Source organism: Pipistrellus kuhlii, unplaced genomic scaffold (genome assembly GCF_014108245.1).
Source record: "Pipistrellus kuhlii isolate mPipKuh1 unplaced genomic scaffold, mPipKuh1.p scaffold_m20_p_4, whole genome shotgun sequence".
Classification (NCBI taxonomy): Eukaryota; Metazoa; Chordata; class Mammalia; order Chiroptera; family Vespertilionidae; genus Pipistrellus; species Pipistrellus kuhlii.
Window position 1 is genome coordinate 13236437 of NW_023425540.1, and position 23806 is coordinate 13260242.

Consider the following 23806-nt stretch of genomic DNA (forward strand, 5'->3'; position numbering starts at 1 on the left):
AAGCAATGGATTTTAAGGAAACGGCATTTTTCTGCTAGAGGGAGTTTTGAAGCATAGCAGTGTTGGGGCTTCCTGGGCATTCTTGGGGGGGTGGGGGGTGGGTGGATTGGGAGATTATTGAGTGAGCCCAGGAGGAGAGCTATGCTAATACTTTTTTAGTTTTCCCTAGATATATATTTGCTCTGGAATTCTCAAACCATAATGGAAACTCCAGGTGATGTTATCCAAGCTGTCACCCCCAAAAGTTTAATTAAGCTAACACAAATTTGGAAAGAAATTGATGTCCAGTGGAATTTTCATGGGCGAAAACCACTAATCTCTTTACAGTAAAGGATAGATGAGAGTAAGCAAAACTCTGGGGTGTAAGGCAGTTTGGTTTTTTATTTTTTCTCCTGGAGGAATATGACTCCACTTTCCCCCCCAAAACTTCATAGTAATTCCAAAACAATTTCCCCAATGCCATGTTATATGAGTGACAATTTAATACCGTGATTCCTCATATTAAATTGATAACGGGAAAATATATACACATTCGATTGAAAAGGGGGAAAAATGACTTTGAGTAATATTCCAGAAATAAATCCTAAAGTAACTTTAAAATGCCCAGTAAATCCTAGAGAGCGATTGTAAACCCTTTCTTTCCGCTTACAAGCAACCTGGGGGTTCGTTTGTTGGGGGTACCTTGGGAACAGGCAGTTTTTCTTCCTGACATATTCACCGGGGCGTTCTCCTTGTCCACATGTGGGTTAGTCTTGCTTGGGACAATCGGCGTGGAAGCGTGTTTCTATCTGCAGATGTTGCCAACACCAGTCACTTACCCAGCCCTCGGCCCGGGAGTTTTACTGCCGAGAGGCGGAAGGTCAGGAAGAACTGTAAATTACCTTTAAGAGGGTTCCGCCGGGAGAGCCCAGCTCTGTCGGGGGATCGGGGAACTCCCGCATTTGTTCCCACTCTGAAATAAATGTGCCTTTTATGGGACACATGGAATCTGTTCGGAGCCGGAGCGGGCCCCCCGAGTGAGGGGAACGTCACGCAGCGGCCTTCTGTAACACGGAGCAGGCCCGTGTTCGCGGTGCACTGCGAGCCTCATGGTCCCCGAGCCGTCTTCCAGCCTCCTCTGGTTTTTGCTTTTCGAAGAGGAGTGTGTGGATTCTCAGCAATGCAGTTTTTGTTTTTATAAATTAAAGAAACACATTGCAAGGACTAAATGCAGGAAAGGCGTTCCTCTGCTGAAGCGGAGTCTGAGCTCCCCCTGGAAGCAGGCAGCATGCCAGCAGCGGGCCCTGCACACCCAGCCCCACTGCACACCCAGCCCCCTGCACACCCAGCCCCCTGCACACCCAGCCCCCCTGCCCTCCTGCAGGCCCAGGCCCCCTGCACCCAGGCCGCCCGCCCGCAGGACGCCGCCTCCGGGAGGGAGGAGAGCCTCGCAGTGCTCGGCACAGTGCGGCATTGTTCCAGCCCTGAAGGCCGATTGTGCCACACAACGCACTGTGCAAACCAAGGTCTGTCCCGAACAGTTCTTGCTCTTTCAGCATTTTCTAGCAGTGAGAGTTGAAGGCACGATGTGCAGAATGCAGTGCAGATAGTATGTTACTGTGGAAGTCAGACAGCCAGTGTCCTTGCCTGGCTCGCCTTGCCGGTGTGACCTTGATAAAATCTTTGTTAATGTCACTCACCTGCAGTTTCCTCATCTGCCAAAAAAAAAGGATGCCTGCTATGGGTATGTTCTCCAAAAGCGACATGGAAAGTTTAAGCAAACTAAAATTTTAAAATAATCTTAATGTGTTTTCTCGGTTTTCACTGACCCATAATTGTCACTCTGAGCTTACGATATCCATTTGGGGGGAAGGCCATTTTGTGCACTGAATTTATATACATCTCCAGCCAAAAAGCAAAGAAACTGAACATTGTTTGGCCTTACTTAGGGTGAATATAAAAGTTTGAAATATTAAAACTTTTTAAAGTTCCTATTTAAAAACAGACTGAAAGGCCCCCTCGCAGTGCTCCAGAAACCTGGGGTCCAGGTGAGGAGCCCTCCGAAGAAACGGAATCCTTCTTCTCTCAGCTGTCCTCTCTCTGGAATGTGGCCTTTCTAAGTATTTCCCTTTAGCTGGGCTTCAGGGGAACAGGAATTTATGGCTTTTTACTGTGAAGAATTTCCTCCAGGTGCTGGCAGTTGGCCTGGGGGTGAGTGAGCAAGTCCATAAACCCTGCCGCCTGCCTGGGGGCCTGGGGGCTTGGGGGCCTGGGTAATGAGCCTGGAGTTCTCAGGGGGGGCTCCCTCATTTCCTCTTCCTAGCTCCCAGGACTGGGGGACCAGGCTGGGAGGACCCCCGCCCACACACTCCCACAAAACCATCCAAACCTGAACAAAAGCGCATCTCGAAAAATAGGTAGTTTCTCTGAAACTAGGTACTAATTGTAAAAAAAAAAAAAAAAAAAGATTGGAAAATTCACAGACACATGGAGCAACAGAGAGCGGAATAATGCCACAGGCAGCCTCTGGTAAGCTGGACCCGTTTTCTTCTGTGTAAAGTGACGCATCTTTTATTATGCTTTTTAAATCTGACTGAAAGAAGGCATTCCAATCCTTTCTACTGTCCATTTTCTTAAATACACAGCTGAAGGTTTCTCCTGTGGCATTCTGTTAACGTTAGTACCGATTTGCCCTAGCTGGTTTGGCTCAGTGGATAAGAGCAGCAGCCTAAGGAGCCAAAGGGTCCAGGTTCGATTCTGGCCAAGGCACATGCCTGCGTTGCAGACTCAATCCCCAGTAGGGGGCGTGCAGGAAGCAGCCCATCAATGACTCTCACTGATGTTTCCCTATCTCTCTCCCATCCCCTTCCTCTCTGAAATCAATACAAATATGTATTTAAGATTTTTTTAACAAAATTAAATTAATACTGATTCATATTGTCAGAAAATGGGCCTATTCCGTATCAGCGTGGAGACGAGAGGCATTCATTCTCCCTAAGCCTAAGGCTTAGCCACAGAAGGGCTGCTGAACAAGGTGGACAGCCCTAGGACAGCCCTTCCCCTTTTATCTCTGAAAGCTGCTGGGTCCCTGGGAGAAGGGGCCAGGGCCCCGCCGCATGCGCGGTGGAGTAGGAGTCTTCCGTAACAAGAAGGGACTGTGCCTATTCATGACGTCCAGCTAAAACTGGACATTTCCCCTCCGTCTTTCTCCAGCTAGAAAGAAGGCCAGCTACAGCGCTCGCCCCGGCCGTCCTCCGCCCCCGCTCCCCAGAGGAGGCTGCTGGGTTGTTGCCTGCATGGCTCCCCTCCTGCCCTCCCTGCCCTGGCAGTGCCCCTCTGCACACCGGGCACCAATTAAAGCCACAGGCAGGATTTGTGCAATAATCGGCGTTCCTGGCAGAGGCGTTCTTTTCATTCCCTTTGTCTCTGGGCCTCTTTGTTCCTTCCTGGAACAGCTCCAGGCCTCCTTGCCCTCCTTCCCTCCTTCTCTGCAGTTAGCTCCTCGGCTGCCTGCACAGCGCGGCTGGTGACAGTTCCTAAAAGGGAGAGGAGGAGTGACGGCATCTTAGAGCCACCTTGTCCTGGGCTCGGTCCCTCCTCCCAGAACGCCTTCCTCACACATGGAGCTCTCAGATCCCATGCTGGACGCGCGAATAGCCAGAAGCCGCGGCGCCAGCCCGCCTTTATTTCCGCTTTTTCTCGCTATTGTCGTTTCAGCGTGTGATCTGGAAGGAGTGTGGGCGGTCCTGGACAAAGGACAGAATCACAGGCTGAGAACTCAAGTTCAGTGCCATTCAGTTCAGTCTTGGAGGATAGTGGGAGCAGGGTGTCATCACATCGCCTGTAGCTGGGGTTGTGGCATTGCAACCCTTCATCCTTGTGTTCTTGGAAATGGACGCGGTAGGCTTTTTGCCTTCGCCGCCGCGTGGTGATCCTGCTTTCAAAGGCCTCGCTTTCATTAGAGCAGCATTCTGCTTTTGGTAGAGGTGTTACTACAATACAACTGTGAAAATAATTCCTAACTGGTTGGGGCTTTTCGTTTCTTTGTTTTTTTGAACCAAACCACCAGGGACCCTAGAATATAGTACTAGATCTTTGCTTTGTGGTTTGGGGTAAGGGGGGAGAAGGGGGAGAGATCGTCCATTTCCTGATTCTCCGCAGCTGTAACTCTTTCTGAGCTAATATTCCATCCCTGGAGCCTGAAACTCCAGCTAACCTGCGGGCGGATGATGTGAAGAGTGATGCGGCTTGGCAGGGCCAATTTTGTTTTTACTTAATGCCGTATAAAAATGAGTGTACGGCTCTATGAAATGAGATATGTGGCTTTATGAAAACAGATATACGTTTGCATGGTTTATAGCGTATTTGGGGTAGGCGTGGTCTTAGGCAGTTCATGCGTTTTCGAAGAATGTAGGGAAAAGACTTTGGCATGTTGGCATTCTGAATCTGGTCTTAATTTAAAATAATAAAATTCTATATGAATGGAGAGAGAGCTGTCACCACCTGAAATAAATCAGTCACATAGTTTCAACTGCTAACTGCAGACCGGTCTTCTAAACCATCGTGCGTGGGATGTCTTTGTCTTCATTTAAAGACACTTCCAACTTTACAAATCTACAAATCACCCTAAGAAAAGTCTTTGGTCTCTTTTTTTTTTATTTTTAATATATTTTATTGAGTTTTTACAGAGATGGTTAGAAACGTTGATGAGAGAGAAGCATCGATCAGCTGCCTCCTGCACACCCCCCTCCGGGGATGTGCCCGCAACCAAGGTACATGCCCTTGACCGGAATCGAACCTGAGACCCTTCAGTCCACAGGCCGACGCTCTATCCACTAAGCCAAACTGGTTTCGGCAAGTCTTTGGTTTCTTGTAGAAGAAGGTAGCCTAAGTTATTTCATGGTTGTTGTTTTTGTTTTTGGTTTTTTTTTTCAATAAGACGACACCAACCAAAAGCATCAATATTCATCAGGAAGAACATTGTTGCAAATGTCAGCCTCCTTCAAATGAGAACTTTCACGACTAACACTTTGTGTTTAGTATCAGGAATAAGTATGCCCAGAGGTTAAACATTCATGATCTTAGCAGTGTTAGGACCTCTGAAATAAGGCAGAATCAGACAGAGGGAGTGTTGTGGGAGCTTATTCCCCTCGAGTTAACTTTCTGTTCCTTTAAAGGACGATTATCTGTTCAGACAAGAGTAAACACTGTATTGCCAGGAGAGTGACTTCCCAATGAGGAATCCAGAACGCACTCTTATCACAGAGCAGCCTCCTTATCCCTAAGTCAGAGGATACTAAATGCTAAGTAATCTGGTAAACACACAGAGTTTGTGTTTCCATAATCTTTCTCTGTGAAAGTGGCATTCATCATTTGACTTCTTAGGAACACAGAGGGTCTCAGCCTCTGAGAAAGCCTACTGAACAGAGGGACATTCAGGGGTTTTCCTGGTTGCTGAGCCTCACAGCAGACCGGGGCCAACATCAGCATGCCGCAGGATGTCATTAATTGCCTGCCTGGCGGGCCGGGTGGCCATGCCGGCCCCCGCAGCGCCTCCCCTGCAGAGCTCCGGGAAGCAGCCTGGACCTGGGCTTACACCCTTTGTTTCCTCCTGTAGGAGGGGAGGTGGGCCCGGGTGAGGAGTCCAGGCCTCTTCCCTCTCTGTCAGGCCACCCCTCCCACTGCCAGGCTTTATGTGGAGCAGTGCCACGTGGGGCTGGCTCGGTGTGGGCAGTAGGGCCACGACCTGGCTGGGCTAATGTAAGGGCTGATGGGAAACCTCCCTTCCCCGGTCTGATTCTCCATCTGGTGATACTGAGGGCCCTGAGGCTCCCCCATTCAGGGTGGGGGTGGAGGGGTGTCGGAAAGCTCTGGGGGACATAAATGCCTGCAGCGTGCAGGATCCGAGTGTGTGTTTCTCATTTTTATGTAATCTTTTGGAAAGTTGTCTGTCTTTCATCCAGCAAGGATATCTTGAAACATCTGCTTTTGTCCTTGGGTAAAAGTCAGGAATCTGACTCCCTTGGGAATTTCTTTTCTTTTTGTGACAGCTTAGACTTTTGGTTGCAGAAAAAGCCTGCTCTTCATCTCCTGAAAACATATTTCAAGGGCTGACTCCCATAAAAAGCGGAGAGAATGGCCCTGTCATTTCAAGAAGATAGGGCCAAAGGCTAGAAACTCCCCTTGGACAAAGCCGGTGTTTGCACAGGAAGGGGGGGAAGGGAAGGGGGGAGAAGCGGGGGAGAAGGTTTGCATTAGAAAGTAAGCACTAGCCCTAACTGGTCTGGTCCAGTGGATAGACCCTCCATCGGAAGACTGAAGGGTCCTGGATTTGATTCTGGTCAAGGACATGTACCTTGGTTTCAGGGTCAGCTGATCAATGTTTCTCTCTCATCAGTGTTTCTATCTCTCTATCCCTCTCCCTTCCTCTCTCTAAAGTCAATAAAAATATGTGTTTAAAAAAAAAAGTAAGCTTCAACATAAAGCAGAGGTTAAAAAGAGGAGAACTTCTGCTAACAGAAGTGTTTTATAACCATGTGGTCTCAGCAGTGTGTGACTCTCTGTGCCTGGTTCCCCCATGCCTCCCCCCTCCCCCCCCCCAAGGCATGACAGATAGGCACCCACCTCCACAGAGCCAGCAGGATGTTGTCACAGGCCAGGCCAGCCACCACGCTCGTCTTGTTCTGGAAACCAGCACCTGGCGCTAACCTGGCCCAGCCACAGATCACGGGCACCGAGGGCGTTCCTGACCCAGCCCATGAGCCAGGGCCCGGATGACTCATTGCAGTAGATTCTACTAACGTCCTTACATTGATCAAAACTGGCCCATTCTTTCTGTGGCTCATTATCAATAATGCCTCTTTCCTCGTTATTTCATTTCTGAGGTGCTTTCAGATTCACACTTAGGCAACGTGCCATGTGCTGTTTATCTGACTGGCCAAGCAGAGGATTACACCATCTTCTTTCATTTTTTTTTTTTAAATTTCTCTACATTTCTTTATTGGAAGTGCAAGTGGTGAGATTCACGTGGAGAAAGACCTTTAGAATGAGATGGTTTCTGCCTTGGCTGGTGTTCTCAGTGGGTGAGCATTTGCCTGGGCAGTGAAAGGGATGCAGGTTCAATTTCCGGTCAAGGGAAGGTACCTGGGTTGAAGGTTCGATTCCCAGCCCTAGTTGGGGCTTATGCAGGAGGCAGCCAATTGATGTGATTCTCTCACATCTGTGTTCTTGCGCTCTCTCTCTTTCTCTCTCTCAATTAACCAATGGAAAAAATACACTAGGGTGAGGATTCAATAAACAAACTTCGACGGTTTCCTGACTAGAAATTCTGACAGCCTTCCCCTCACACGCATGAGTTTGAGAGGAAAAACGATGCTTGGAGTTTTGCATTTGGTGGCATAAGCGTATTTCCCAACAATTATGTCATGTTTTAACTCTTTTCAGAAACCACCCTGAGAATAACATTTAGAGGTTCTCTGAGAGTCCAAGATCAAGTTTGCACGTCCTGTTAGGTTAGATGGATGTGACAAACCTCGTTCCTCTGCTCTTGGTAAGCTGGCGTTGAGGGGGCTGTTTCACAACGTGGCCCCTAGGACCAGAGCACAAAACAGGGGAACTGCTGTGTGCATGCACCCACGCTCCTTGCTTTCAGCCTTCACAGAAAGGCCTCTAGAGCAGTTGTTCCTAATTGAGTCCAGTTGTTTCTGGTTGAGCCTGTTTTCATTAATGCCGGTGATTATATTGTGTTCTTTCATTCAGGGGTCCAGGAGGTGGGCTGCAAGTGAAGGCTCCCCTGTGAGTTGGGGGGGGGGGGGGGGGCTGGTGCACAGGGAGTGAGTGTGCGGGCCATTTGTGTGCAGGCAGCAAGGGCCATGTGTTCTTCATTACCGCGTGAGCGTGGGCCCTGCCGCGCTGGACCTCTGGCTGAATCAGGATCTTTTTATTTTATTTTTTTTAAAGAAAGCTGGGGGAATTTATTCTTCTCCTTCATGTTTTCTGTGTCCACGTCATATTTGAAAGCAAACGCAGAATTCGCATTTTCACATTAAGGACCCACGGTGAAATAGTTCACCGAATTGTGAACGAATGTAAAATGCTCATCCGATGTTCTCTTGCCTCATTGTCAGCCATTCCCATCCTGCAAACCGCGTGTCCGGTGCCTCTGGACAGCCTCTGACTTCTTTAAAAGATTCTTTCCCGTGTTAACATGAGTTTGCATGAGACTTCAGCCCAGAGCGGAGCCTGGAGCACCTGGGCCCAGGTGTGTGCAGAGAGCGGCACCCGGTGCGTGGCAGCCCCTGATGCGTGTGTAGTCAGCAGACGAGCAGAGTAAGGATCGCTGACTCACACCTGGAAGAGGGCCGGCCCGTAGGAAAGAGTGAAGTAATAACTAAAATGAAAAACTGGAAAGCAATCAAGTTTTCAGATGCTCATTCACAAATAGGATATAGATTTGAATTTGAAAAAGTATTCTAGAAAGACCTAATCCTATATTCTGAACCACTGCAAGTATGGCCATCTCTGGACAGGTCAGTTTCCTAAAATTCCCAGCTTCGCCCTCCTCCTCAGACCTTGTCAGCCACTACACCTAGCGCTGGCATATGGAGGCGAAGTGATCACTGTAAAATTAAGAGACAATTCCCAGGATAATTTACAGATCACCTTGCTTTTTATGTAATCTTCTAGAGGATTCTATTGTGTTATGATCTATTTTTTGTTTGTTTGTTTGTTCCAGAAAATTGTTACTTGATCTCAAAAGCAGGCGCATTAAAATCCAGTTTGAAAATCAGAGAGATGAGTCATTTATACAGAAAAATTTGCTCTAGACCAACCCAGGCAGCAGCCCTAAGCTAGCAGTCACTTGCTCTTTGCTGTGTAAGTCACTTACAGATCTGATTTTCACATGTGCATGTCAGCCTTCCTGGTGTGGTAGAAGAATTTCCTAATTAAAAACATGGTGTGCTGCATTGAATTCTTGACAAGACAAAGGTTTAGTAGGCTAAGTGCCCCTGACTAAACCCTGCCTGGTCTGTTCGAACATCGTCTGGAATTATCTTTCTCTTGCACATCGCAGCCACTGATAAACAAACATTTCTCCGAGTCTTCAGGACCAGAGTGTAAGTCAGCACTTTGTGCTGGACGTGTGCCGAGCCCTGAGTTGGGCCAAGCCCGGCCAGAGCGGATGTGCCTGGCGTCCCGGCGTTGGTACCTGGACAGACGCGGTTGAACACCTCCCACGGACAGAAAGATGGGAATGTCTCTCTTTAAAATGAACGAGCTGAAATCGTTCGTGGAGACTCGGAGGAGAATTAGAAATGCCAGACAGCCGTTTAGTTATCGTCTCCCAGGGTGGAACCCGTGCATCTGTGAGGAGGCCGAGCTTCGTCAGACATGACTGGCGGTCAGCGTGGGCCCTTGTGCGCCTTTAGCTGGCGGTATGTGGAGCCAGGGAGGCCTGTCGCAGACGTGCAGGGACAGGGAAGCCCCGTGACACCAGCCGTCCGAGGGCGCAAGCTTCACCCCGTCTTCCTGCTGCTGCCAGGGGGCTTGTCTTCCTTCCACGTCTCCCAGCTCCACTCTGTCCCGCTTCCTTCCTCCTCCTTTGCTATTGCTTTTTCTGTGCAAAATGGGACATCGCTTCATCTGCATGGTAGACTATCCGTTTACAAACACATTTTTGTTCCTTTCCCCCAGCAGCCGGGGGAGGAGTCGGGCATTTCACCACCATTGTGCGATGCCCTGGCCCAGTGCAGATCTCTCAGGTGGCTCAAACCTCAGCCCCTCGCTTGTGAATGTCCATTGGTCTGTAAAGTGAGCATCGTCAGGGAAAGGCAGGCTGTAAACTCGAAGGTGCAGCCCAAACAAAGCAGCTCACAGCTCTGCCCCTGAGCCCCCGCCCGTGTGCAGCGGAGGCAACGGAGGAGACACACTGAGCCCCGCAGGGAAGGGGGCAGGTTTGGGGACACAGATTGGGAGGCTGCAGTTTCTTTTCAGGGTTCCCTCCTGCTCAGTAAGCCGGTTTTCACTCCAAACTCTCAGAAGCATCTTTAGGCTTTTCTCTTCTGAAAACGAGGAGAGGGTTAAAATGAAATGTGATCCCTCTTCATCTGCAGCTAGCAGGATATGGACCCTTTCCTTTTCTTCTTACTTTTTTTTTTTTTTTTAAGTGTTTTATTAATCACAGATGTCTCACATTTACAGTCCGGGACTAGAAGGCGATTTCTCTTCTCCCAGCAGTTTTTTTTTTTTTTGGGGGGGGGGGGGGGGCGGGTGTGTGTGTGTTCACGTGGTGGAATTCTTGCCTGTGTGGGGCTGAGGGTCAGGGCTCAGCTTTGCCCCCCTTCCTTTAGCTTTTTCATTATTTTAAGAAGAAATCTAGCATGGACTTTGTGTGCACTCATCTCCTTGGGGTTGTTTTCCCCTCAAAATGAGGAAAGATCTATTTTAATTGATTTTTCTGTCTCGGGGCTTCAGGCAGATCACTTTCATGTACACACTTGAGCATTTTTTAAAATGACTTCAGTGCTCTGATCTATCTCTTTATGCTGATGTTTCTTTTGTCCCCTTAATAAGGGACAAGTTGTGGGTGGTTTTTTTAAATGAGAAACAGAATAAAGTAATTCAGTAGGTTGTTTTATTTATCCTTCATCTAAAACTGATTTTGAGTATGCTAGGCTCAGCAGTTGAGCATCAACACATGAACCAGGAGGTCATAGTTCAATTCCTGGTCAGGGTACATACCTGGGTTGCAGTCTCAATTCCCAGTAGGGGATGTGCAGGAGGTAGCCAATCTATGATTCTCTCATCATTGATGTTTCTCTCTCTCCCTCCCTCCCTCCCTCCCTTCTTTTCCTCCCTCCCTCCCTCCTTCTCTCTCTCTCTCTCTCTCTCTCTCTCTCTCTCTCTCTCTCTTTCAAATCAATGAAAATATAAATTTTAAAAATAAATAAAAATGGGCAAAAATTCCCTTCTTGGTTTATCTTTGCTGCCAGCCTTGTTCTAAGTCATAAATATTCCAATGGAGTGAAGTAATGTCACGCAGTGGTTTGGTGAAGAGCAGCTTGGGAGGAGCCCTGCCGCTCCCTGCAGAACATCGGTCTGCAGCACTCCGAGCATGGCCTGGGCGCTCTGGTCCCGGGCAGGCCATCGAGGCCACAGCCATGGTTAGTGCTCCACCTGCCCGATGAAGGGGAGATCTCCTTCAAACCTGCTTTCCAAAGTGCAAAGGACCAAATCCTATGCGGCTGAGCCACACTGAGAGGCTAGGAAACGGTTGTCTCTGATTTCTTTTTCTTTGGAACCAATTTGTACAACTGCCAGCTCCTTCCCCAAGGAAGGCTAGAACACCCTGAGCATCGTCCACCTACAGCCAGTCCTGCTCAGCAATGCAGGGCCCACTGTAACCTCTCAGAAGCATCTTACACATTCCCGTCCGGAGAGCGAGGAGAGGGTTAAAATGAAATGCGATCCTTCTTTGTCTGCAGCTGGCAGGATATGGACCCTTTTCCTTTCCTTCTTATGTGGGTCCCCAAACTGTTACTGATGGGCTGCAGGTCCTTCCCTCCTACCGGTGATGCCTGCCGGTATGTACCTTCAGGCTGAGGCCCTGCCCTGGCTGCTCACCCCGTCCCAGAGCCCTCTCACTTTTCTGTAACCCTGCGAGTTTGGGAGGGCGAGGAGACTGTGAGGATTCCTGGTAGTCATCCTCTTTCCACTTAGCGTTCTTATTGTCTACTGCACTGCTCCCGTGCCGGTCATCGTTCTGTGTGTCCGTCCCCGTCCCCACCCCCACCCCCCTCCCAGTCCTTATTTTTAGGCACAAAAATACACGTGAAGTTCATTTGTTCACGTAGGTGAAGTTCATTTGTTCACATAGGTGGTGTTCGGAGTTCCCATTACTTCTGATGTCTGAGTGTCTGCTTATGAGTGTAAAGACCTGGAGTGTAGTGTGGGCCTCAGCCCTTTGCCTCCTCTGGTTCATAAAAGACACAGCAGCTCTCCTTCAGCGACACCTCACCCCTTCCCGGCCTGTCCAGGGTGTCGCCCCACCTCCACCGGTGCACCTCCTTCCTAGGTATTTGTCTTGGGCAGTTCCTCAATGGAGGGCATCTACAGTGAGGAAATGACTGTTCTGAACATATGGATTGTGAGTCAGCTTGGCCAATTTCTTTAGACTGGAGATTTCTGGTGTTTCCATTCGGTACTTAATAAGCACCTACTATGTGCGAGGCCCTAAGAGCACAACAAGTCGCAGATCGATGAGCCCTTGCCCCCATGGAGCTTACATTCTCTAGTGCGTGGGTGTTAGGCCCGACTGCTTCCAAGGCTGGCTTCAGTGCCACCTCCTCCACGGAGCCCTCCACGATCACTCCACCTGGTTCCATTTCCTCCCAGCCTCTATCAGGGAGACTCACTCACAGCATGTGTCCATTTCTGCCTGTGCAATGGCTGGGTGACTTCAGAAAACACTGTGGTCAGCCCCATGAGGGAAGGAGTTGGATTTCATTCATCTCTGTCAGGTGGCAAGTATAGGACCTGATGTGTGTCCGCACAATAAATGGCTGAAATGTGTCACCGTGTCTTTCTAATAGTTAGTACTTAAAAAAACAAACTGGTTAAATAAATTGTCACCTGGCATGTGGATTACCCAAACCCTCCTCTTCCTCTGGTCCCCCCTGTTCTCACCGGGGGTTCCTGGGGCACGTCTCCTTCCTGTGACCTTGGTGAGACCTTGAGAAAGCCCCTCAGCAGCCTTGCTTGCTGAATGTCAGCTTCCTGCTGTCATTCTCCCCGCCTCCTCCAGGTGGCACCTTTGGGAAATAAAACTGATGTGGACATGTTTTAGTAACTTGTTAAAAATAAAATAAAAACCATGTATGATTATACATGTTCATACACACACATGTACCATACATATGGAGGGGGACAGGTAGTTGCTGTTTGGATGAGTTCTGAACCAGAGTCGGCCTCTGAGAAGATCTAGATTTTTAAGAAGGAGGAGAGTCTTCCTTGAAACGCCTCACCTGTTTATGGAAGACTGCACCCTCTGCCACGCGAGGCCGGGGCCAGAGGAGTGGAACAGCAATTAGCCGGGGCTCCGCTGTCTAGTCCAGGCGTCTGGAGCGGAGTGGCAATGGCTGTGGACTCTCGGTAATCACAGGATTGGGAGGAAGTGACTCGCTTACTTTCTAAGTGTATCCGCATCATGGCCTGCGGGCCGCAGAGGTAAATACAGCGAAGGCAGGTGTCAGCCTGGAAGAATCTCTTCAACGGCTTAGTTTCATTTACTGTTGAGACTTCAGACGGCTTCAGAAAACACGCATAGTGAGTGCTCTTCCTCCTCATCCCATCCCCTGTGGCAGAGCCCGGGTTCGGGGACTCAGGAGAGGGCCAGCGTCCAAGGTCACTGGTTTCCAGTTTTTACGCGAACGCCTCAGACATAATCCGTGGGTCTGTGAGTGTCAGCCGTTACCCACGTTTTCTTACATCTCCTTTGTTCTCCTGGACACCCATCCCCTCGGGGCTGACTACATTTAATTTCTGAGCCCCGATGAGACGGACGGTTCATGTGGACATGGCTTCTCTAAGTGTCTTGGTTATTTGAGGAAGAGCGTATTTCTTTAAAAAACGTGTTGTTTTGTTAATTGTTGCCCGTATTGACTCCAACATGAGAGGCAACTTGGCCCAAAGAAGCACCCGCCGGTGGAGTTTCAAAGTCTGGCTGTGAGCAAGGGGGCACGGCGGGCCTCCCCCCTCCGCCAGCCTGGCCATGGCCACTGCTCACCCTGACACCGCAGGCCCCAGAAGCTGCTGTTGGTCAGAGTCAGCCCTGCTCAAATGTGCACTCACACGCACGCACGCATGCACACATGTTTATTTACTGAGCTGTCCTTCTATTCACTGGCAGTGAGTCAGACTAATACCCTTATCCAACAGGATTAGTTTTCAAGTTCCTTTAAAATCTTCTTTAAACCATCCTTTCTTGGGTTTTGTTTATCAAGAAAATGGGTGAAATGACTTAAACATCCTATCCTATCCTGCGGTGTCCATGGCATTCTAAGTGACAGTGACATTTTAAAACTGAAAATGATCCTGGTTTGGAGACTTGGGATTTTTTTGGAGGGGGCAGTACATCCTGAGAAAAATGGTCCCTAGCGTAACTCAAGGGCTTTAGACGTTTGAAAAGTGTGTGCGTGTGCATGTGTGTGTGTGTGTGTGTGTGTGTGTGTGGTGGGCCTTCTCGGTGGCATTTCTGCCCGTCGGGCTAGCCACACGCCGGGCGGTCCCGAGGCGCCTCGGTGAGTGGCCGGACGTGGCCACGGGGAGAATCGGGGCCACACAGTCACGCGTTGCGGTCTCTCTCTGGTCCCCGCAGACTCGCTGTCCGTCTCCAGTAACGATGCCAGCCCGCCCGCCTCCGTGGCCTCCCTTCAGCCCCACATGATGGGGGCCCAGAGCTCCCCGGGCCCCAAGCGCCCCGGCAACACGCTGCGCAAGTGGCTGACCAGCCCGGTGCGGCGGCTGAGCAGCGGCAAGGCGGACGGGCACGTGAAGAAGCTGGCGCACAAGCACAAGAAGAGCCGGGAGGTCCGCAAGAGCGCCGACGCCGGCTCGCAGAAGGACTCGGACGACAGCGCGGCCACCCCGCAGGACGAGACGGTGGAGGAGGTCAGTGCCCCAGCGCCCTCCAGCACCTTCTCCCGGGCTGTAGGCACAGCTGCCGGTCTGACTGTTCTCACTCCGTCTGTGCTCCGTGGTGCCCCGGAGTGTGGGGGGCCCACTGAACCCGTGAGCGGCCTGCTAGGCTCAGTGGGGTCAGGCCTTGGAGGAGCTGCTCCAGGTTAGCAGGGTCAGGACCTGCCTGCAGCTTCTTTACCCGGTCAGGGTAGCTTTCCTCCCTCCCCGGGCAGGGCACCCCTGGAGCAGGTGGATGCCCTGAGCCTCAGCTTCTCCCCTTCACTCACTCAGGGCCAAGGCCACAGTGCTGGCCAGACCTGCCCGGTCTCAGCAGCCCCTGAGGCTGGAAAAATGTTTCTCGTCCCATATTCACACTTAGCTCTGTCCTGAGCAGTAAACACAATTATTTCCCTGTCATCAAGATAAATATAGGTAGGTCAGCCAGGAATTTTTTTTTTTCTTCATTTCCTTTTGTGGGGGGCTCAGTGGGGTTAATTACATTTTATTCAAAATTCTTTCACGATTTCCAAGTTGGGCTGGAAGCACTGGTGGTGTCAGTGAGGTTTTAAACTGCAGAGGTTTTAACTAGAGCCACCCAACCCCTCACCGGCTTGTAAAGAAAAGGGCAGAGGGAGAGAGGTACTGTGTGGTTTAATTTGTTTGTGGGTGTGGGTGTCCTGCTGCTTCCCCCGCCCTCGGGCCTGGGCCCCGCACAATTTGCTGCAGGCTGTGCTGGAACGTGTGGTTCATTGCATTCAAGTTTTCCTTCTAAATCAGTGTCCTCTTATTAGAAATGAACTGAAATGTTTTCCAAAAGTAAGAATAGAGGGATAGTAATGGGATAATTCAGATTCCTTTTTTTTTTTTAATATATTTTATTGATTTTGTACAGAGAGGAAGGGAGAGAGATAGAGAGCTAGAAACATCAATGAGAGAGTCATCGATCAGCTGCCTCCTGCACACCCCCCACTGGGGATATGCCCGCAACCAAGGTACATGCCCCTGACCGGAATCGAACCCGGGACCCCTCAGTCCCCAAGCCGACGCTCCATCCATTGAGCCAAACCGGTCCCGGCGGATAATTCAGATTCTTAAGATGCACCTTGGGTTGCATTTTTCCTTACACCATTATTATGTCCATGGATTTTATTCCAGCGAGGTGCCAGGAGGGAGCGAACATGGGCCAGGGGGCCTGGAGCCCCATCAGGGTTAGGGCTCAAACTTTTGAACAGGATAGTTTTTTTCTGCTCGAAGTTGAGATTTATCCAGAGCCTCACATATCCTTGGCAGTTCCTTCTAAACACACTCAATGGCCCTTCGCGTCCAAGTTGGCAGACAGGGCGGTTGGGCTGCAGGAAGGAATGAGGAATCACCATCAGGGTCGGGGAGATGGCTCTCTCTGTCTGCCATCGGAGCTTCTGTCCGGGATGTAGTTTTCCAGTTCACCCCTTAGGGCTCCTTTCTGTGAACTGGCATTGACAGTCGGGACCCACAGTGTAATGTCTGTTACTGAGTGTCGGTTCCATTTCAGAGAGGCCGGAACGAGGGCCTGAGCAGCGGCACGCTCTCCAAGTCCTCCTCCTCAGGCATGCAGAGCTGCGGCGAGGAGGAAGGGGAGGAGGGGGCCGACGCCGTGCCCCTGCCCCCGCCCATGGCCATCCAGCAGCACAGCCTGCTCCAGCCGGACTCGCAGGACGACAAGGTAGGGCCCCGGCCGCCCGCGTGATGGGGGCGCCCTCAGTAGCCGCTAAGCTCCACCCTCATTGCAGGAGATAGGTGACTCCCCGGCCTTGCAAGGGCGCCTGGGAAACACTCTGCTTTTCAGGACGATTCCGCCGGTTTTCATCCCAAAAGCTTTATGGATGACAAAGTCCCGTTAGACCAGGAGGCCGAATGTGCTGTTCCTCACACACGTGCCTTAGGATAAATATGTTCCGTGCACTTTTAATGGTGCTTCAGCAGTTGCCACTTTTAAAGTAAGGTTTGCTTTCTTTTACTGTCCTAATGGGGTCCCTGAGAGAGCAGCCGTGAGCTGTCTGCACCACCGCCTCCTCCAGCCTGTCAGGCCAGCCCGTTCTCCTGGGAGGTGTTTTGCACAGGCTGTGCGGAGGTGGTCGTTGGTGTCCAGGGCCTTTCTCCAGCATGCCAGAGATCAGGATCGCGCTGGCGTGTGGGGACAGGTGTCCAAGTTCAGAGCCACAAAACTCCTCCTTGGAGACGTGCGGAGGCGCCAAGCCAAGCCCATCTGTTTTTGTGTTTTTGAGTTCTTACGTAATCAGGAATTACTATATATACCCCAACTGTAGACCCCAAAATATCAAAAGGAAACCTGGTGGCTGGCTTGCCCATCCTCTCGCATCCTGGCCCACTGTGCCCCTCCAAATTGTCAGGCCCTGAAAACCGTGCTGTGAAGTCATCGCTGGTGGGGTTTTTTTGTTTTCGTTTTTGTTTTTTTGTTGTTGTTTTTTTTGTAGTAGCTAAAGTTTTAGGAATAAAACATACCAGTTTTGCCCATTCTTCCCATTTCTCCTCCCCTGAATCCCTCCACAGCGTTATCACGATCACTTGCTGAATCGCCTGTTTTCTGACTGGTGGGGGAGGGGAAGCCAGGGCCACTGATGGACAGCTGCCCAGCCAGGCCGCACAGGAGTCTGGGCCTGAGGCAGGCGTTTCTCCAGCCCCATGTCTGCAGTGCTGACCTCCCGCTCCCCCCCTGGCAGTCAGTGCGCAATCAGGGAGCTGCGGGGCTTGGCTTGGGTTTGAATCTGGAGTTTGGGGCGACTGAGGTGCACACCCTCCACTGTTGGGGGTGGGTGGGAGCAAAGATGAAAGAGGACCTCACCCCTCAGCACAGAGCGGACTCATCAGGAAAGGGTGCGTCATTTCTCTAACAATCCCCAAGCTGTTTCGTAGTGTTCTAAGCTGTACCATTCTTAAAAGCAGAAACCTGAAATGTCTTAAATCTGCATGGTCAGCCAAAAGGGAGGTGCTAGGCAGGCCTGGTTAGTTATCAAGTAAGAGTATTTTTTACACAGTGGATTGACTGCATGATAATTCTTTTGTTTGCTAAAGTGGTTTATTGGTTATTGCGTTACCTCATAGGGGTATTATCCACAGCAGTTCTTCATTTACAAAAAGCTGTAGTGATGTTCCCAGAGAGTATATATCTTGTGACTAATATTTTGTTTTGTTCTGTTTTCTCTTTTTTGTAAACTTTCACGGCAGCATTATGTTGATTTGTGTTCTGTGTCTGTGTTGGCTCAATTCCCTTACCTCTCCATTTGAATTTTGTTTCCCTTGTTTTCTTCACCTCATGTTCCAGATTTCATTAGACCAAGCCAGCATTCGTTTTGCAAAGTGCATAGCTGAGTCCACACATGTAGCAGCCTCGCTGTGAATGTATAAGTCCGTGCTGTCTGCTGGGAGAAGCGTATCGCTAGGGCAGCTAGCTGTGTGTCGCATGCGTCTCCGCTGCCCTTAATATGAAGCGAGGCTCATATTACCCCTCTCCTAGTTTCCAGTCGGTGACCAGCGCCAGTAATCTGCAAACACGCGGTGTTTGCTAATTACTGAACTTGAATGCAGTGGCCCTTGCCCCAAACTCCCTAAGTGTCACCCCTGTGCTCCCTGGTTCTCGCCGTACATGGCGCCTGGTAGCTTGTGAGGCCACAGATCTTCTGTACCCTGCTCTAATGATGGGGGAAGTGGATGGCACAGGAAATGGTGAGCTCGTCCCCCTCCTCCCTGTCTGCTCAGCGTGCCCTGGTTCCTTTCCTTTCTCATTTCCTTCTTCCAACCCCGTAGGCACAGTAAGGCCATTTTTAGTATCTCGTTTTGTTTCCTGATCATTTGAGGATTCACTCATTAGACCTTAAGCCTTTCATTCCTCCATGGATCAGAGTCTATCTTTTTATTTTTTTCCTCCTTCGCCAATAGCCCAGCCAGCAGTTGCATAAGTTACAGTTAGGACTCTCCCGTGCCCAGGCACCTCTCTGAAAAGCGTTACGATGCTACATGGCTGCGGATTGAAAACAGACTCAGTCTGCTTTCCACATGTACCCCAGACAGGTTTTATTTAATTCTTCACGTCAGAATATTGTAAATTTAGAAGGATGGCTTTAAATAAATGCAAACAAAGACAAAACTTGTGGTCTTTTTGTCTGGAATTACTTTTAAGAAGAGCTTGAGCTTGCAGGAGGATTTCCTGTCTGTCCAGTGACTAACATGAGGCATCCATCCCCCTCCCCCCTTTCTTTTTCTTAACTTCTTCCATAGGCCTCTTCTCGGCTCTTAGTCCGCCCCACCAGCTCCGAAACGCCGAGCGCAGCTGAGCTTGTCAGTGCAATTGAGGAACTCGTGAAAAGCAAGATGGTAAGGCTTTCCGAGGAAGAGGCTCGGAGCGCGGCGTGCCATGCAGGGCACGGGCCGTGCCCAGGTGTGGCTCTCGTGCCCTTGTCACGTGGGTTGCAGTGTCTGTGACTTCTCGCACAGTGGGGTACACCCTCACTTGTACCAGCTGCCAGAGTCGGGTGCCCAAGACCATCCTCAGGTCCCGTAGTTCCCTGGCAGGGCTCACAGAACTTAGAAAAGCCACCGTTGCAGAGTCGTACTGTGAACAGACACAGATAGAAACCAGCAGGGTAGAGGCGCAGCGGGCTTCGAGGTCAGACAGGAAGTGAGGGAGTTAGGGAAGCCTGCGAGGAGTTGGCAGGTAACTCAGGAAAGAACTGGACGCTGCTAGTCAAGAACTGCAGATCGTGTCTGTAGGAACGGAGCTAAACCTCGGCCTGGCTGTCTCTCTGAGGGACGGCTGATGAATGGTGCCAACCAAGGACACTTACGTCGTAATCAGTACGTCTCAAGCATCCTTAAACAGCTTAAAACAGCCTTTCGTACACAGCAGTTATATAACCAGGAAAATCATCCGTGTCTGTGAAATTAAATAGTTCTCCCAAGAAATGCTATAAGGCAACGCTTTGTCAACCTGCCCGTCAGTAGTCTGCACGTGTTTAAATGGCATTCCACTTTAAGTGAGTGGAGACTCGCTGTGATTCCCTTAGATGGCTGCTCCATGGAGAGGAGTCCTATGGCTGTCTCTTTCCCCTCTCACTGGCCTGTTCCTCCTCTGCAGCTCTCTCGCTCACGTCTCTTCTGAAGTTAACAGGCATGAAGTTGTTGGCATGGCAGGAAGGGCATAGGCCTGGGAGTCAGGCAGATGTGGGTTGAAACTCTCCCACTTACTGCCTCTCAGCTTTGAGCTGGGACCGTGAATGGAGTGCGGTCTGTTAAGCTCCTAGTAAGCATCCGTCGTGTGGACATTCACTGATGCCTCCCTCGCCTTCCCAGTGGGAAAACCACACTTACTCTTTTTCTGATGGACTCCCCCCTTCTGCACCCTCCATGGAACGCGATCTAGATTCTGCCTTTTTTCCTGGTCCAAGAGAAACATAACTGTGTTGATTTCTAATCACTGATCCTCCCATGACAAACAGGAACTACTTTTGTGGGTAAAAACCCAAGTGAATCTTTCTAATATTCTTCACCCTCTCCTGGCCCCTGGGACTCTGAGTTGCTCTTGCCCATCCAGCCACGTGCCTCATGTTCATTCCCACATGGATGATGATCTCTTAGGCTCAGGCACCTTCATAGGATTTGAACCCTGAATGGTTTATGCATCAGAAGCAAGGTATGCATGGGTTGGACTGGGAAGAAGGTGCTCGACTCCTGTGCAAAAGTATTTAAGGAACCTCCTGACCCGAAAACCTGAGCATTCTACCTGAAAAGTCAGAAGCACCCCGAAAACTCCCTGGGTTTGCTCCCCTGTCCTGTCTCCCCGTTCCTGAGAGATTGTGTATCTTTGGTGTATTATCTCCCCTGAGCGTCAGCACTGCAGCAGCAGCCGAGACAGCTTATGGTGGCTGCTGGAATTTGACTTCGGGGTTTTCTTCCGTTCGTTGTTCTAAACAAAGTGAGATACAAGAAAGAATGGGGATTAATGAAGTAAACATCTACAATAACTCAAGATAGTAGAAGAACAAAAAAACAAGCCAAAGCAGAAGGAATGAGTTCATAGAGATAAAAACCAAAATTATTGAGCTGGAAAAGAGAAAAATAGTAGAATATATAAAACCAAAAATTGGTTCTTTAAAAAAAAAAAATAGATATCAGGTTACCTGAAAAAAAAAGAAAGAAAGAAAGAAAGAAAGAAAGAAAGAAAGAAAGAAAGAAAGCAAGCACAAACTCACAAAATAAGTTAAAGGGGAGCAGCAAATAGGAAATTGGAGCAGTCATAACATTACTTTGTTTAACTCTTTAAAAATAAATTGGAAAACCTGGATGAAATCAGCAGCTTTTAAGATAGAATTTATCAAAACCAACCTCAGAGGAGAGAATTGCTACAGGACCTTTCTTCGTCTAAGAAAAAAGTTGGCAAGGACCTACCCGCCAAACACCGCCAGGCTCAGAGGATCCCACAAGTCATTCATCCGAATCTGCCATCCCGGGTCCGAGGCAGCTGTGGCTGTGGCGGCCTCTCCCCCGCGAGCATGGCTTGTGGAAGAGGCTGGGCAGCATGAATGTGACGAGAACACGCAACCCTGACGGCGCGCTGTCGGTGTGTGCACCCAGGCCTCTCTGGACGCGTCCCCCCCCTCCCCAATCCGGACCAGCCATGTCTGTCCAGACAGACTTTCCACCCGCTTCCGAAACTGCCTGGCGGACATCACAGAAGTCCAAGACTCGATCCTGGGCAAGGGCACCTCTGGGGCATTTCTGACTCCCTTCTTTTTCTCACCTTTCAAGTGGATAGTTCATTCCGAGCGACAGCTGCTGGGAGTCTGGGCAGGAGGCAGAGCAGAGCTTCCTCCCCTCATTCTTCAGACTCGCCTCCTGCAGGGCCCCCAGAACCAGCCTCCGCTCTCACTGCAGATCACTCGCTGCCAGGAAAGGTCAATAGCTATTTATTTGAAACTCAGAGTGCTCTTCTCTCATTAAACCCCGTTCCCCAACTGCATTCCCAAGCTAGAGCAGCAGTTGGTGTGTTTCCACAGCTCCGTGGGTGTGATGGACAAGATTGCACGCACAGACTTTGTGTCCTCCAAGCTGTGTCTCGTGACGGAGTCAGCGTTGTTCTCTGAAGGGGAGAAAACAGGACACGTGTTGAGGTTTTAGTTTGGTAGGAAATACTGTGTTCTTGCAGTCTGTGTTGGGTTTTTTGTTTGAAGATGAGTCAATCACATTTTCCCGGTTCAAGTTGCTAAATACTTCTCGGTCATCTCTGAATGTCCAGCGGGGCTGCTTCGGAAACTTTCAAACTATAATCTATGCTTTGTGAACTCAGGCTAAAGAGAAAAGAAAGTAATATGTACCAATGAGGAAGTACCAGTTGCAAATGGTCCACGCTAATCCAGAAAGAGAAGTCACCAATATTTAACTCCCAGGTTTAATCACCTGCAAAGCTTGGCTTGAGGTTCTACAGTAGATACAACAGAAAAAACAATCTCCTGCAGAAACTGAAATCCGAGGGGTGGAGGTGGGGGCAGGTTTGATCAGTAATTGAGGCCAGCATGCCTGCTTCCTCCAGAAGAGACAGGAAGTGCAAGTGTCCCCAAGACCGGCATCTTTGTTAGCTGAGTGATCTGTGTGCACCAGAAGCTTCATAGATCATCAAGAAACAAACCAAGTTTGTTTAAACTAAAATACAGATGGTGGATGCTGCCACATGGCCCACGGTAAGGCAGGTGGGTGGACGTATGAGGTAACCCGGGCAATGGAGGCAATGGCACACATTTCTGAACCGATCACACTTTCAAAGGGCAGGAATATAACCAAGAAAATTTCTGGATTTGAATTGGGTGCAGTGCCGTGGTGTAAACATGTTGTGTATTTTTCTAATTATTTGTAATAAGGAATAGACTATATCAAAGGCTATAAATTTCCTTTTTTTTTTTTTCATTCTAATGTTCCTCTTTTATCCAGCCCCTCTTATTCAGTTTTTTAATAAAGTTGGGAGGATTGTTATTAAATATTGTATAATTTCACAAAAATAGATTTCCTAACTTTGCGATCCAGCTCTGCTGTATCTTCTGAGTGTGAGATTTTCTTATCCGGATCTCAGCCCTAAATGCTCCAGGCAGAAGTGTGACTGGGGATGTCATTTCTTTCAGGCGCTGGAGGACCGTCCCAGCTCCCTCCTCGTTGACCAGGGAGACAGCAGCAGCCCCTCCTTCAACCCCTCAGACAATTCCCTTCTCTCCTCCTCCTCACCAATCGATGAGATGGAAGAAAGGAAGTCCAGCTCCCTAAAGAGACGGCAGTAAGACACGCATGTTTGCACTGTCATCGTCTGCGTGGCTTTCCTCCTGTCACTGTCACCTTCGGGACTGAGCGCCATGAGGAGACCCAGGGTCTCTGATATCTACACAGATGCATGAAAAGCTCTCAGGCCCCCACAGGGCTCAGGCAGCCATCACTGCAGTTTTTATTGTATCCTTTGTATATTACACAACTTAATTTTTAATATGTCTTTATTGATTTTTAGAGAGAGGAAGGAGAGGGAGAGAAAGAAGCATCAGAGATGAGAAAGAAACACTGATTGGTTGCCTTCTACATACCTCCTACTGGGGATCAAGCTGCAACCCCCAGACATGTGCCCTGATCTTGACCTTTTGGTGCATGGGACAACACTCAACCACTGAGCCACACTGGCCAGGGCACAAATCATTATTTATTCATCAATTCGAGACAAGAATATCTCCTCAGATTTGTGGTGAGAAACTTCTATACTTTCTATTGTATGCACAGTTGTGAAGGAAAAATAAGGCAACATAAAATTAAATTCAGTCCCCAAAACAGTAATATTTTCTGAATATATATTAGTGGTAGTGTTTTTCTGTTCCAGTAAAGTATCTTATAGTGAAAGAAGAAGAAAGAGCCATGATAAATATTAGGTTAAACTTGCCTTTGGAGGAAAAGAACAGGGAAAGCTGCATAGGTGCTGTGTCCAGGTACCTAGATAATGTGAGCACGTGGGAGGTGGCTGGTTGAATGAATGAATGAGTGAATGAACCAAGAAAGGAATGGCTTCAGGCTAACTGGGTGAGGATGTGCTCTGCTGATTACTAATTGTCTTCTGTTATCTGAATGGCCTTTG

General features: G+C 49.4%; 1 protein-coding gene across 7 annotated transcripts in view; it reads left to right on the top strand.

Moving 5' to 3' along the window:
• TRIO (trio Rho guanine nucleotide exchange factor) overlaps nt 1-23806 on the top strand; it is a 284086-nt gene that overhangs the window by 235524 nt on the left and 24756 nt on the right. For 3 of the 7 annotated variants that reach the window (XM_036410831.2, XM_045571514.1, XM_036410835.2), the window contains 4 exons: nt 14354-14646; nt 16187-16357; nt 18931-19026; nt 22821-22969. In XM_036410831.2, the coding sequence (XP_036266724.1) occupies nt 14354-14646; nt 16187-16357; nt 18931-19026; nt 22821-22969 (709 nt within the window). Of the gene's footprint in view, nt 1-14353; nt 14647-16186; nt 16358-17880; nt 18800-18930; nt 19027-22820; nt 22970-23806 lie in introns of those variants that run through there. The other 4 variants (XM_036410832.2, XM_036410837.1, XM_036410838.2 and 1 more) reach the window with 4 other exon arrangements.